The sequence below is a fragment of the Octopus bimaculoides genome, chromosome 8 (assembly GCF_046866305.1).
Source record: "Octopus bimaculoides isolate indiv1 chromosome 8, ASM4686630v1, whole genome shotgun sequence".
In the NCBI taxonomy this organism is placed as follows: domain Eukaryota; kingdom Metazoa; phylum Mollusca; class Cephalopoda; order Octopoda; family Octopodidae; genus Octopus; species Octopus bimaculoides.
In genome coordinates, this window is record NC_142935.1 from 96,938,783 (window position 1) to 96,954,249 (window position 15,467).

At 36.4% G+C, this 15,467-nt stretch overlaps 1 protein-coding gene across 3 annotated transcripts in view; it reads left to right on the forward strand.

Annotated features, from left to right (window-relative positions):
* Positions 1–15,239, forward strand: part of LOC106869519 (uncharacterized) — a 102,521-nt gene extending 87,282 nt beyond the window's left edge. For all 3 annotated transcript variants that reach the window (XM_052970270.2, XM_014915287.3, XM_014915288.3), the window contains exons 3-4: positions 10,683–11,111; positions 14,419–15,239. In XM_052970270.2, coding sequence (XP_052826230.1) covers positions 10,683–11,111; positions 14,419–14,471 — 482 coding nt within the window. In that variant the 3' untranslated portion in view covers positions 14,472–15,239. The remainder of the gene's footprint in view (positions 1–10,682; positions 11,112–14,418) is intronic.
* Positions 15,240–15,467: the final 228 nt, after the last annotated feature.

A 15,467-nucleotide genomic window follows, 5' to 3' on the forward strand; every position in this document is an offset into this window, starting at 1 on the left:
TCAGCAACAAAAACAAGACCAAAAATTAAAACCAAAAAGTATATTTGTGTTATCAGTAGAGTGTTATAGTTTTAAGATGTCGAAATGGTGTCTTTATGGCGTTGCTTCATCGCTGCTGAGTTAGGGATAACTGCGAAGGTAATTCATGTGAAGTAATTTAGCCAGAATACATTATGTAATATGATGCGGAAGATTATTCTTGATAGTTATTTGTGGTGGATATAAACGAAGCAGGGTTGTGCTAAACATTCTTAACAATCATGGACTGAATCATATAGGTTGTCCTACGTGCCCGCCACTTTAGAGGTGAGATCCACGGTTGTGGCATTCATTTAAAGCAGTGGTTCTCGACCATATCTTTCTTTTTTACCTGTGGACCTCTTTGACTCCTGTTTTTACTTGGGTGGATTTTCTTAGCCATTCCATGTTTTAAAGAAACTGTTATATTTTTATAATTGAATATTAAGAATTATATTAAAAAATCGTTAAAACATTTTGAGTATTGTAGAAGTAGACCCAGTTTATTGCACATAAATTTTAACAGCAACATCTTATAAGGACCCCAGGGGTGATATGGGGGTCTAAGGGTCACATGTATCTCGGTTGATACATGTTGAACACTGATTTAAAGTGTAACTTATTGTAATAGTGGAAATGGTACAGCCATCCCACGCGACAAGTGGTATGGGACAGCCACTATAAAGTGAAACGACGTCAACCAGTACAGGGAGTCATGTGTCAGTCGCTGTAGAGTCTTTGTACGAGTTCTCAGTTGGAGTTAAGTGTCAGTTGCGTGTTATAGTCGAGTTCGAGTAACAGTCAGGGTAAACGGTTCAAAGTCGGTGTCTTGCAGAGCTATCAACGATAGCACGATAGACAAAGCTGTGTATTACCGTTCCGGTATACAAGAGATACATTGTATCCGATACCAAGAAATATCGTGGCTACAAGAGTAGATACAACAGCTTCAGTCACAACAGTGGCCACACTTTATAACTGTGGAAAACACCCCTTTACAACAATTATCGTAATCGAAAAGCAGACATTTTCATGGCATAGAGATAACACGAATCTCAAATGGCCGCATCACATAGTATTGTCATATAATTCGTCACAATTCATTCATTTATGAAACGAGTGATGTATTATCAACAATTGTTTCATTCATTTGAAGGAAGTTGCGTCTAAATCGCATCTTAGTTATTAGAGACGTGGGCTCTTCCTGGTGAGATGATTAGATGTACTACATGTGGACTTTGATTCTAGTGATGAATCAACGATCCAATGAATATGTTGCTCACTCACTGCTCATTCATGCAAGCGTTTGTTCATTTACTTAGTCTCTCAGACAATGAAAATCGGCGAATTTATGCTACTGGAGCACCAAATCATGATTTATGAGTTATTGTTTCCTGTATCGATAAGATTTACCAGTTTAGCTTATCTAACTGGAGAATGAGTGTAAAATATTCCAGACGTATTACATATGACAGACTTTTGTCTTATCCAATTGCGCAGAGACAGAATTTCAAATGAAAATAGAATAGATATACATTTGTAATTTAAGAATATTTAAACAGTACTATTTTCTGTATTATTGCGAATAAATTTTTCGGCGCTTTATGCTCTGATTTCAAATCCCGGTGAGGCCAACTTTACTTTTTCTCGTTTCAAGATTGATAAAATAAAGTACCAGTCAGGCACTGGGATCGATAGAAGCGACTAAATCAGTCACTCTAAAACTGCAAAGCTTGTATTAAATTTTATTACAAATAAATTCACAAGAAAGATATAGCTTCAGAAAAAATACTGGTTTCATATTTTGGGACAAGGCCAGCAATTTCGAGGGAAGGATTCAGTCGATTACATCGGCCCAAGTGCTCAACTGGTACTTATTTAGAAAGGATGAAAAGTAAAGTCGACCTCAGCGGAATTTGAACTCCGACGAAATGCTGCTAAGCATTTTCCCCCCACCCTGTTAAACGATTCTGCAATCTCGCCGCCTTATTCTCAACAAGTATTAAGATGTTCTTTAAATATGTTTTAAAAATTGTTTTTCAAAATTTAAATTTTCACACGGTAAATATAAAGTCGTTGAAAGTGTTTTAATTCTGACATCAAATAAATCTTTGGAAGACTTTTTTGTTGTTGTTGTTGTTGCTGAAGCATCGCTCGCTAAATATTATTTTTTGGTTGGTAGTTAAGCACACAGCTTTTCTTTGACTTTTGAAATGTGGGCCATTAAACTCTCCCACTTTGGATATTTATGTCAGGAATTTAAGACATACGCCATTAATTCGCATTTGCTTAAACCAAATTATTCAAAACAATAAAATTTCAGCCGAAACTTATGTCTAAAATTTAATTCCTTCTGAACAGAAATATGTTGTAAATTATTTTGTTTGGTAAAGACTGATTTGTATTTGACTCAAAATTGTTTTGAAGAACTCTAAAGCTATAGTGACTTATGAGATATTCACATTTTCAGATTATGTTGAAATATACAAATATGTACCGATGAATAATGAATCTTAATGTATGTATGTATGTATGTATGTATGTATATATGTATATATGCATGTATGTATGTATGTATGTATGTATGTATGTATGTATGTCTTTATTCAGTTTATTTCAAGATTTCTTGCCAATAGAGAAAGAACTGGTTTCTAACCTAGATCCGAGGTTCCTTCATCGGAATTTCAAAATCAACAACAGGGTATTTTTGTATGTATGTATGTTCGTATGTATGATTGTATGTATGCATTCTTTTGAATTTTCCATTCTACTTAAAGATTTCTAATACATACGATTTTGAATTTGTGGGCGCTATATAATCGATTATACATTGGCTTTAATACTTGACAGATATTTTATATTATCAATCACAAATTAATGACAAGTAAAGTTGAGCTCGAAGGTATGTGAACTCAGGAGTTAAACTACCCCAACTAAATACTAAATTATACGCTTCCACTCAAACCATTCTTTCGACACACAACTCTTAACTTCTTACATTTACCTAAGGATTTTGGTGGAAGGAAATAATCAATTATATCAACATCATTACTTGATTGTTATTTTACTTTATCGATCCAGGAAAGATGAAATGCGAAATTCATCACCTCGATAGGATTTGAACCCAAAACCTAATGAGTCTACCTATTACTAGAAGGTGTTTTGGTCTATGCTTTAACGATTCTGCCAGTTCAAAAAGTCTGAGTTACAAATTTTGGCACTTGACTAACATGGTCATGTGTGTGTGTGTGTGTGTATGTGTGTGTGTGTGTGTGTGTGAGAGAGAGAGAGAGAGAGAGAGAGAGAGAGAGAGAGAGAGAGAGAGAGAGAGAGAGAGAGAGAGAAAGTTGAACCCAGTACTCAAGCTAGTACTTATTTTACCGACCCGAAAGGACGAAAGGTAAAAGTCGACCCGGCGGTGTTTGAACTCAGGGTGTAAAGTCGGAAGAATTGTCGCTAAGTATTAATATTTTTCGTGGGACAGTAATAATTATGCCATCTCGCCATTCATTCAAAAAACTATTGTTAAGTGTTTCTGCTAGAAAGAATCCTCCCCAGCATGCACACCTGGATATTACTATCTTGGGTGCTTGAACTCATGGGGCAGGTTACCCGGTTACCCGGTAACCCTAGCATGTAAGTGACCGAGATCACAACTTTCTCCGTGAATGAGACGTCAGTTGGTCGCAGAGTTACCAAGTTACAGATGAGTGACGACGAACAATGTGAAATGAAGTGTTTTGCTCAAGAACCCAACGCATCACCTGGTCCAGGAATCGAAACCACAATCTTGTGATTTTGATTGCAACACCCTAACCACTTGGCCACATACTTTCGCGTTTGAAAGAAAAAAAAGAGGGGAAATACAGAATGCTTTTCTTTCTTTTAATCTTTCATCTTCTAACTGCTTTTAGTCGTTCGGGGCCCCAGGATTCTAGAATGTAGGTGCTTCGAACTCTGTACTTTTCGTTCAGCTAAAGAGGATGAAAGGAAAAGTGGACACGGATGGTATTTGGTTTCTGAAATTAAATGGAAGGGTCCAGTCACCACATAACATTTTACCTGAGACTGTACCAAGTTTAACATCTCTTTGACGCTGTGTGCGCATGCGTCTATTTATATATGGCACATTTATAGTTTCAATCAGCAGCTAACTTTCATCTCTGCACTCGCGTATGCTGTGTACCACCACACTACTAATGGTCTACAACATAACAACAGTGCTACATAAAAACTACCTTTTTACTGCTAGTGGTTTGCATCACAAAGTACTAGATTCGAGAAGGTAAACAAAAATTCCATTTTACTTAGAATTTAAAAATAAACTATTGAACGTAAGCTGAAGATATATTATTCCATTATGTGCAACAGAAACCGTATTTATTAAAATAACCATTTGCATATCAAACTTATTGGAAATACACCACGAATAAAGCAAATTTTCTGCGCTATTTGCCCAGAGATGTTATCTCTTATGAACGTACTATGTTTAGAAACAGAAATATATCCGTATCAGAGGAGAACTCGTCCAAGCAGAGCCCGTAAAAATGCTAGATGCGCATTTCTGTCTCATTGCGCTTTGTCAGCAGCATGTTCTCACTGGTAACTACAAGTCAAAATCCGTTACTATTGATATAGAAAAACGGTGTTTGAACATTCGTTGATGTTGCAATTAGCCACTCGGTTGAATAAATCCGTTTATTGCAACGGCAGCACTACTAAATAAATAGCCATCTCTGTATCACTCTTTCTTAGCCAAGATTTTCAATTTAAATTTCAATACTTCCAATATTTTCGTTAAACAGGATTTTCTTAAAACCACTTCATCACTGAATTTCTGCGAAATATTAATTCTTTGAAAGGTCGGACAGTTTGTTGAATATGACTATTTCGCAAACTATTCGCACAATTTCTCTCCTTCTTCGTAGTTCATTAATCTTTTCCAATCTTAAGATGAGAATTAATCACAGAAAAATTTGTGTATTAATATTTCCATAAAGAATATGAGCGAGAAAGCAAGGTGTGGTAAGTAGTTTGCCTTCCAGTGACATGGTTCTGCGTTCAGGCCCACGGCGTGCACTTTGGGCAAGAACGTACAGACGGACGAAATGCTATTAAACATTTTGCCGTTTCTATTAATATTGTTTTCGCATTTTGGCACAAGGCCAGCAATTTCAGTGGAGCGGGTATGTCGATTACATCGACCCCAGTGCTCAACTGGTTCTTATTTTATAGACTTCATCCCTCCCCCCCAAAAAATGGCAGACAGTGTCGACCTCCACAGAATTCGAACTCGGAACATAAAGACAAACGAATTGTCACCAATAATTTTCACCGGCATGCTGTAAGGATTCGTCCAGCTCGCCGCCAACCATTTCAAGTAATATCAGTTTCAAATTTTGTCACAAGGCTAGCAATTTCGAAGGATGGAAGGAGGAAATCGATTACATCGACTCCAGTACTCAACTGGTACTTATTTTATCGACCCCAGTGCTCAGCTGGTACTTATTTTATCGACCCCGGAAGGATGAAAGGCAATGTCAACCTCGATGGAATCGTTTCGTGTAATATTAGCAGATTACGTGAGCTGAAAAATAAATACCTCGCAATAAAAAGTACAAGTCTATAACCGCTTCAATCAAGACACAAAGCAGACTGGATTCATCTCCAGTTGATCAATAAAACATCTGACAGGATATTTAGTCTTCGATTTGGTCAAATCATTTTTATGAGTAACATATTTACATTAGCAGTAGAAACGGCACCGTTTCTTCAGTTCTTTAACAGCTTTCACTCTTTGAACTATGGCCACTCAAGGGCCTCTGTTTCCAGGATATAATTGATTTTTTTCTACCTGCGTTCTTATTTCTCAGTTGGTATTTACTTTATTAATTTAATGAAAATGAAAAGAAAAATGGGGATAGGCATGGGTGGGGGATTTGAATTCAGAACTTTAAGGCACGTAACTAAATAACAAAATATATTTTATTTCAGATTCTGTCTTCTTCCCACGAACGTGTATGTGCTTGTGTATTTGTGTGTATGTATGTATGTCATTGTTCAGTTTTCAAGACCAGATACCCTTCTGCATGCACAAACCTCTGCAGTGCTATACTAATTCTACCTCTCTACCTGCTAGTGTTTTGTGAAACAAAATACTAGATTCTCGGAGGCAAACAAAAAAATCTTATTACATTCAGCATTAAAGTATAGACCGAATGTCCACATTTACTCAAGTAGCAAGAATCTCGAAACGTCTTTGTATCTCTTCCGTCTATTAGGCCCAAAATCAACGTCGATCAATATGATCCAACGTATTTGTATCATGAGTGTAATGAGCCATGATTAATAAGCGCATGAATGGTAACAGCTCGATGAACAGCTGCAAAGTCCTTTGGACAATTGGAAAAATAATCTTTCTCAATAAATTTGATGACAATGGCAAAACTAACGTATTTGTCAAGAAATGAACTTATCAATAATAAGAACAAATATTTTACGGAAAATATATTTTAATCGAACTTTTGAAATCAATGGAACTTTAGCTAGAAGTTGCTTACTTGGACCCCAGTAGTTATATCTTGATTGGTGCTTATTGTGTGGAAGGGATTATCAAAGGATTAGTAGAGGGACTAGGAATGGTTTGATCCCAGAACCTAAAGCAACAACCAAACGCAACATCTTTATCCTCCACTCTACCAATTCTCTCAGCTATTTTGCCACGTGTCGTGTCTCAGCATGTACATGTGTGTTAGTATCTGTGTGGTATATTGGACATTTTTACTTTCAAGACAAGATAATCCCATCCATGCACAAGTCCACGTAGTGTACCACCTTTGGTTCACTCAGAACGACAGTGCTACAGTAACTCTACCTTTCTACCTGCTAGTGTTTTGTGTCACAAAATACTAGATTCTCGAAGGCAAACAATTCTATTACATTTAGTATTTAAGAATAAAAGTTTGGCTCCAGAGGCCAAACTTAGCCATGTAACAAGAATCTTGAAACCCCTTCTTTCCCTTATGTTATCATTTAGACCAGCAGTTCTCTGCTACTTTTTACTTATGGACCCCTCTGATTTCTATTTTGTTCGGTTGGACCCTCATTACCACTCGATTTTAAAGAAACCCTATTATATTTTTCATAATTAAATATTATTAGGAATTCTATTTAAAAATCGTTAAAATATTTTGTGTAGAGCAGAAGTACAACCAGTTTGTTGCACAGAAATTTTAACAACAAATCTTATGCGTAACTTGTGAGGGTCATATATGGATCCCAGTTGGTTACTTATGCAATCTGCATCCGATATACAGGCGGGGTGCAAAAGTAGGTATACAGTATGTATTACATCAATATTTGTTATACTTAATTCATTAAGATTATTAGCTCATTAAATTAGTTAGCCTCGTTTTTGATAGTTTCAATGTCATTAATCATAAAAATACATTTATCATAACTATAATAATACTTTTATCGTAACTTTTGATTTTTTTTTTTTTTTGATAAAAATGAGTATTGTACGTGTTTTCTTTTTTCATAACTGTATTCCAGCTTTTGCACCACCCTGTATAGTGCAAGCAGAGACAATAAGCATTACTTCTCAATGTAGTTGCTATTTTCATCTCTTACAGAGATTTGCTAATTCGCTACATTGTTTGTTAATTTGTGATATAGTCTTTCTTGATAAATTTGATGACTATTACCAAACTTAACATATTTTCACTAAATTAACTAATTAGTTATAGGAACAAACATTTTAAGGAAAATATATTTTAATCAAACGATTGTGAAGTAATGAAATTTGGCCGGAAGTTGATAGCTTGAATTACTTCGTTACTTATTCGTCGACTGGTGCCTCTTGCTTGGAATGAAAGGTGAAATGTGTCAATGAACCTTAGAGGAATTTATTTCCAGAACCTAAACAGATATAACCAAAAACACCAACATCTTTATTCGCCACTCTACCAGTTCTATCAACTAATTACCAATGCCTGCGTGCGTGAGTATGTGTGTGTATATTGTACATTTTTATCTTCAAGACCAGATACCCTTCTGCATGCACAAACCTCTGCAGTGCTATACTAATTCTACCTCTCTACCTGCTAGTGTTTTGTGAAACAAAATACTAGATTCTCGGAGGCAAACATAAAATCTTATTACATTCAGCATTAAAGTATAGACCCAATGTCCACATTTACTCATGTAACAAGAATCTTGAAACCTCTTTGTTTCCTCTGTGTTAAGTCCAGGTCAACCTCAACCAATGAGATATACAGAACCAAAGACTTTCCTCGTTCCTTTCATGAGAATCGTGTCTCTTTAATAAGGATATGAATTTCATTCGTTTCAGCGTTTGATTAAACTGGATATTCAAAGACTTCTTGATCCTATTTGTAATTAGTTCAGTTCTTGAGACTACACAAGTTCTGTCAACAATCAATCAACGTCATTTTCAAATTTCTCTTTACTTATACAGTTTGTGTACCGATGAATATTAGCACCAACATGACTGTGTATATAGAGAATTTTATACCGGCTTAGCTGTTTCGTAAGAAGTTTGCTTCTCAGCCACATGGTTCCAGATGCATACTTACTTCGTGGCTCCTTGGGCAAGTGTGTTCTACTATAGTCTCAGGTCGACCAAAGCCTTGTGAATGGATTTAGTAGATGGAAACTGAAAGACGCTTATCGTATATATATATATGTGTGTGTGTGTGTGTGTGTGTGTGTGTGTGTGTGCTTGAGTGTGCTTGCGTGCGTGTGTGTCTGTGTTTGACCCCTACCACTACTTCACAAGTAGTGTTGGTTTGTTTACACCCGGTTCGGCAAAAATAACCGATATAATACGCACCAGGCTTACAAAAAGCACTGGCGGTGATGTGCTCAACGAAATATTCTTCAAGGAGGTGCCCCAACATGGCCGCAGTCTAATGACTGAAGCAAGTAAAAGATAAGAAAATGTTAATTTGTTTCATTAGCGCAAATGGTAATTCCATGACATTGCTACAGAAGAACCGAACCAATTCCAACAAAACATTTCTATCGAAAGCAACGAACCTTTAACTAACAGTTGATTACTTCGACCCCAGAACTTAATTCTTGACTTGGTGACTGGTGCTTATTCTCTGGAATGGAGGATGAAAACATAAGAGGATCCAGGGGTGGGGGGAAATTCCATACCAGAATGCTAAGAGACATAATCAATTACCCCCAATAGGTTTTATCCTAGACTTTACCCCAATAGGTTTTATCCTAGACTACCTACCAATGTGTATAAGCACACGCGCGTGTGTATGTGAGTGCATATGTGTGTATGTGTGTGTGAGTGTGTGTGTATGTGTGTGCGTGCGTGTGTGTTTATGTGTGTGTGCGTGTGTGTATAAATTTTACATTATTATTTTGAAAACCGGATACTCTAGTTCATGCACCTGTTTGTACAGTGTGCCGCATCTGGTCCACACTTAAACAACGGTGCTACATTAAACCTGCCTTTTTACTGCTAGGGTTTTGCATCACAAAATACTAGATTCGAGAAGGCAAACACAAAATCCAGGATTTACGTAGACTCTACTGAATTCAACTTCCAGGTGTAACTATTTATCAAGAATCTCAAAAGCCCTGTTTAAAAAAAAAATCATGGGGTTATTTAAAACCAGCTCCAGCCTGACAGAATACTCGTATGATCAAATGCATTCCTTGTGTAATCACCATTCCCTCTCTTTAGATGTGTCATATATATCTAGGTATTTGATTATCCAATATGAACTTTTCTTAAAATAGTAGATAGTGATTTGACACTTGTTATGTTCTGAATCTTTTGTTTTACTGTTTCGTAGGTCGAAATATCAACTGTTTGCAGTGAACTTTGCGGCCAATGTTATTATGATATGCAATATGAATATAGCTCGTTCACTGGATATGTTTTAACGATATATTGTGTAAAGACATATTTAATGTTCTCCATAATACTTCAATGGTTTTGCTAGTTTCGTTCGCAAAAACGTCCATAGTACGATATGATAGGAAGCTGATGTTCGAAGCGTTGATAAACGCGTGGATCTCATAGGCAGACAGTCTCAATACGTATCGTTGCTATCAAGGGCGACGACAACATTGCTCTCATCAAATCCTTCCAAATAGACAGAGCCCACCGGGAGGTCACCAGAAGACCTGGCTTCACTGAAGCTGTATTGATAGTCATTAGAGAAAGAGAAAGATTCACGACGTCAGAGGACATCGTTAACAGTTGTCGCCAGTAACTTAGTGATATTGGGAGTCCGATAGGGCAATCGTTGGCAGAGTAAGAGAGGTTGTCTTCTTTGGGGATAGGACACATTGTAGCCTGTTTCTAAAGTACAGAGGGAGAGATTGGAATATTAGGGCTTACTTTTGAGGTACAATATATGGAGTTAATAGAAAGGATACCGCAAAATCAGTTACCTTAGTTTGAAGTGACTGAAGGGACGTTCACACTCGGCGGGTTTGTATGGGAGAGTGTGGACCTGGACGAATGGAAAGGGACGGAAGTACTACCAGGATCGCAATTAGATCCTGATCTAAATCCAAATATGGAAGACAGGACAAATTGTAAGCAATCTATTTGAGGTCTTAAGATGAACTGAGTGCTTAAACTGTAAAACATTTATTTTATTTATTTGTAGATGTACCACTTATGTGTCATCGGAAGTTTCCAGCCTCGTTTTGGGATAGTGCATACCAAAGTTCGACGAGCAGTCTTCCACACAGTTTCCATTTTCCATCAGATGCTTATTTGAATTCATCCCTTTATGCAATGTCGGGTTTCCATAAAACATGGCCTTACTCACTTGCATCACAGACTCACAGCTACGCTCCGCAACCAGCTCACACCTTTTCTTATTCACCAATGGAAACCGCCGCCAGCCGATATAGTCCGCACTATACACCTTTTATGATGCAGTCTCCAGCCCAAATGAGCAGTCGGATTGAGTCGAGACATGGACAGTACGACGTCGGGAAATCGAGTGACCCATTTAGTTCAGCATATTATCCAGTACCTCGTTTAAGCGGAGAGATGGGTTCCAGTTTCAATCTTGAATCGAGCGGTTTAGGTCAGTGCCATTAATATATTATTTTCGTTTCTTTTTTTTATTTTCATTATTTTATTAATTAAACGTGTAGATAATTCGTTTTTTTTCTCGGTGGAACTTGAAGTAGATAAAGCTACAAGTAACAGCGTGTAAATATTGAGTTTTAAAACCTTTTGAATTGGAAGACGAACCTAGATTTCCTGTAAACATGACTGACGTCCAACCATTCTACCAAATCAACCCTTTGATTTTCTCAGTCTCTTTTAGAAGCATAGTGCTTACCAACGAGAATTACGTCAAAGGAACTTAGGAATTTTGAGAGAGCGCGAAATAATTTGTTTTTATTGGTGAAACTCGAAGTAGATAAAGCTATAAATAATAGCGTGTAAGTCGAAAAAGTCGAGGGTCATCGAGGTATGTTGCAATACATATAAATGCGATTTAGGCAGGAATTCGACAGGAGGTAGTTATCTTTTCTTTTTTTACTTGTTTTAGTCATTAGAGAGCGGCCATGCTGGGGCAATGCCTTGAAGAGTTTTTAGCCAAACGAATCAACCCCGGTACTTATTTATTTAAAGCGTGGTATTTATTCTATCGCCTCTTTTGCCGAACTGCTTGGTTATTGGGGTATAAACTCATCCATTCCGGTTGTCAAGTAGTGGTGTTAAACTTCATACTTTACACTCCTGGAGTTAATACCAGCAATGTACTGGTGTAGAAGGAATCGACAATTGTTATTCCAGAAAGTCAATTATTCTGTTCACAGTTGAGTATCATTCCTTCTACTAGAACAGAACCTTCGTCCCTCTCTCCCAATTGAAGGAAACCAGTTTCTTTGTTGAAAGGAATCGGTTACTTTGTGCTGAACAGCAAAGGAAATAATTTGTTTAGTCCGTTGATAACAATAATCCAGTGAAAATAATTGACTTCATCTCAAAGAATAGAAGACTTTAAAATACAAACCTGATTCCGAAATTAAGTGTGAAGCTTACTTTCAAAAATAACAGTTTCCCTTGTAAAAGTAATGTTTACTGATTAACTGGGATTAGGAAATAATCCCAACATAAATAAAGAGTATTAGAACAAGTGATGAGCTTCTAATGTTGTATAGGAGAAGTTTCTCCTTTCAATCCCTCTTGCCAATTTGACCATTAACAAAACCAATCCGTTTCTTCATAAGACTTTCCAATTCTAGCAACAACGTTTAAGTTAAAACATTTTTAAAAACGTAAAACAAAACGGTTTTTCCAAATTTATTTTATTCCTTCTTCTTGTCTGTGATGTTTCTGTCCTTTCTTTCTTGTTTCTCTCACCTTCTCCATCCCAATGCTTCGGATTAGTACTGTCAGCAAGTAAGGAACAGCGGTGTTAACGTAACTTATATTTCAGCTAGCCTTCAGTAACATTAGCTACAGCTAGACAACACTTACGAGACGAAGTGCCAGTACTTGACGACTGCTGGATTAAAAGCCTGTTATTTGAACTGTCCTGCTCTAATCAACATTACTCATTTGAAAAAGGCGTATCTTTTACACAAAGTGAAGCCTTCATTTCAACTAATTTATTTCATTCATTCCTAGTTTACATTCTTTGAAAGTAAGAATGTATGAAGACGGGTTCCATTCGAATAGTTTTACTTTCTTTGGCATTTCTATATGTCTTCATATTTATGATTGGATAAATGAATGGATGAATGAGTAATAGAATGGAAGAGTAGCAGATATGCAGCTATATATATATATATATATATATATATATATATATATATATATATATATATATATATATATATATATACATATTTATTTTTTATTTTTTTAAATTTTATATATATATATATATATATATATATATATATATATATATATATATATATATATACACACACACATATATATAAAGAGAGAGAGAGAGAGAGAGGGGAGAGTGGGAAATAGATTTGAATGACGTGGTGGGTATGCATATTTAACGTGTATGTGTGTTCACACACGTACGTTTGTTTGTTTGATTTTCCCTCTTTCTTTCTCCCTCTTTCTCTCTCTCTATCTCTCTCTCTATCTCTATCTCTCTTTCTCTCTCTCTATCTCTCTCTCTATCTCTATCTCTCTTTCTCTCTCTCTCTGCTTCTGTGCTCGCGCGCGTTTATGCGCACGCGCGCGGCTGTGTAGTAGGAATAGTCCATAGGGGAAAAATTATTTTGTTAAGTGGCTCTCATACTGCTTTTGCATACTAGTAAACACCTCTGCGTCTACATATGTATATTAACAACAACAACAACAACAACAACAACAATAATAATAATAATAATAATAATGATGATGATGATGATGATGATGATGATATATTCACATATTAAATTTTGTTTTTATTGTAACTTATAATAAAGACAATTAACATTAAACTGAAATATACTCATTATTTCCGACGAAGATTAATAGAGCAATACTTCGAAGTCACTAAGTATAATATATATATGTATATATGTGTTTATATGTATGTATATATGTATCTATATACACATATGTTCCTTCAATTTCCGTCAATCAAATTCACTCACAAGGCTTTGGCCAGCCCAAGGTGATAGTAGGAGACACTTGCCCAAGGTGCCATTCAATGAGACTGAGCCTAGAATCACATGGTTGAGAAGCAAACTTCTTACTACATCGCCACACCGATGTTTATCTGCTTTTTTTTTAATGGTAAAGTGTTATTCGAGAGAGATTTGGCTGCTATATTTCAGGTCAAGTGACAGCATAAAAGCTCTCTTGGATCTTTTCCATTTGAACGGCAGATCGAGAAATGAATTTTTTTGTAATTAAACACTTTCAAACTTCGGACACTGGTAGAATGTGTCATATAAAACATCTTTTACTCTTAGTGTTGTTGAGAAAAGTTTCTATTTTCAAAGTTATTTCGAGTTAAAGTTGTCGTATTTCGGAAATACCACTAAGCATATCACCCAGCGTGCTAACGTTTCTTATTTCTTTATTGCCCACAAGGGGTCAAACATAGAGAGACAAACAAGAACAGACGAAGGGATTAAGTCGATCAGATCGCCCGGCGTGCTAACGTTTCTGCCGTTTCTGCCAGCTTACCGCCTTAAAGACATTATCAATATTGAATAGAAAATAAATGTAGTAGGTAGTAGAACTTCAATGTTACCGTTACCGCCCACGCAAAATGCAAGGATACATCTGTGTGGGTTGGTGGGCATTGTGTGGTGGCATGGGGTAGGCATATAAAGGGTATGGTTAGAACGACAACAGAATGCATGTTTAGTAACTGTTTTCTATTAATAAATTCTAACTCATAATCTTTCTCTTTACAGTTTCAGGAATAGAAGTACCAGTTCAACAAACAAAAAAGGAATTTTATTGGTGACGGTAGGTTGATGGTGGATCAACTTCCTCCTGATATTCGAAAGCGTTAGAAAACCCAGTTTTGGAGCAAAGTGTTATGAGCCGGGACTAGCATGCCATACCGTTCGCCCGATACATGATTGGGCTGGCACTTCGGCGGTGGAGATTTACTACATTGTTTCACACTATACCCTCTGATCTACAGATCATATCAAATGACCAAGCAATCATATCAACCGATCGATTATCATCGATCAGACTGATTATGCCGACAGAAAAATCGAACATCCAATCAGCAACTAAAACATGGTAATTTCCGCTTGGAAGATCCAATAACCGTTACGTTATGAATGTGCGGAAAGAAACCACTGAAATGTGTAATCCAGGGATTTTTTCATTTGGATATTTGTTCTGTCAGATAAAAAAAGTTGGCTTTAAACCACTACCAGTAGCAATGGAAGCAACTGCTATATCCTGATGGGTTGCGTGACGTAAATATTCCAGACTATTTGTAACTAAGGCAATTTGTTGTGATGTTGACAACACCACCAATCTCGATATCTTTTGGACTTGACATGGAGATATACTGAGATTTGAATCCAAACAAAACATACTCATATATCATACATACACTCTGTGATCTAGAAGCACAGAAAAACCATGACAAAGTAATATAAAAAAATATATTAAAAATCAGTCAAATGTATATTTAGAACGATTTTAAATTTGCACTTTTGTGAATCCCTTAATAAAACAATTTATCACAACAATGCTGTGTGTGACAGAGAGATAGATGTGTGTTGTATTATTCAGAACAGAGACTACATGTGGTAGGTACATCGTTCTGCTGAGAGAGAAATTTATTTGTTATTTCATTGTGTTCTTAACAAAAACAGAAGATCAGAAAAAGCGGCAACATAAGAAACAATCAAAGCTTGTCTTCTTTTCTTTCACACGTGTGTGATTTTTAGTCAAGGCAGATAGATGGCGGGGGTGTTCTGATTCTCGAGATTGATGG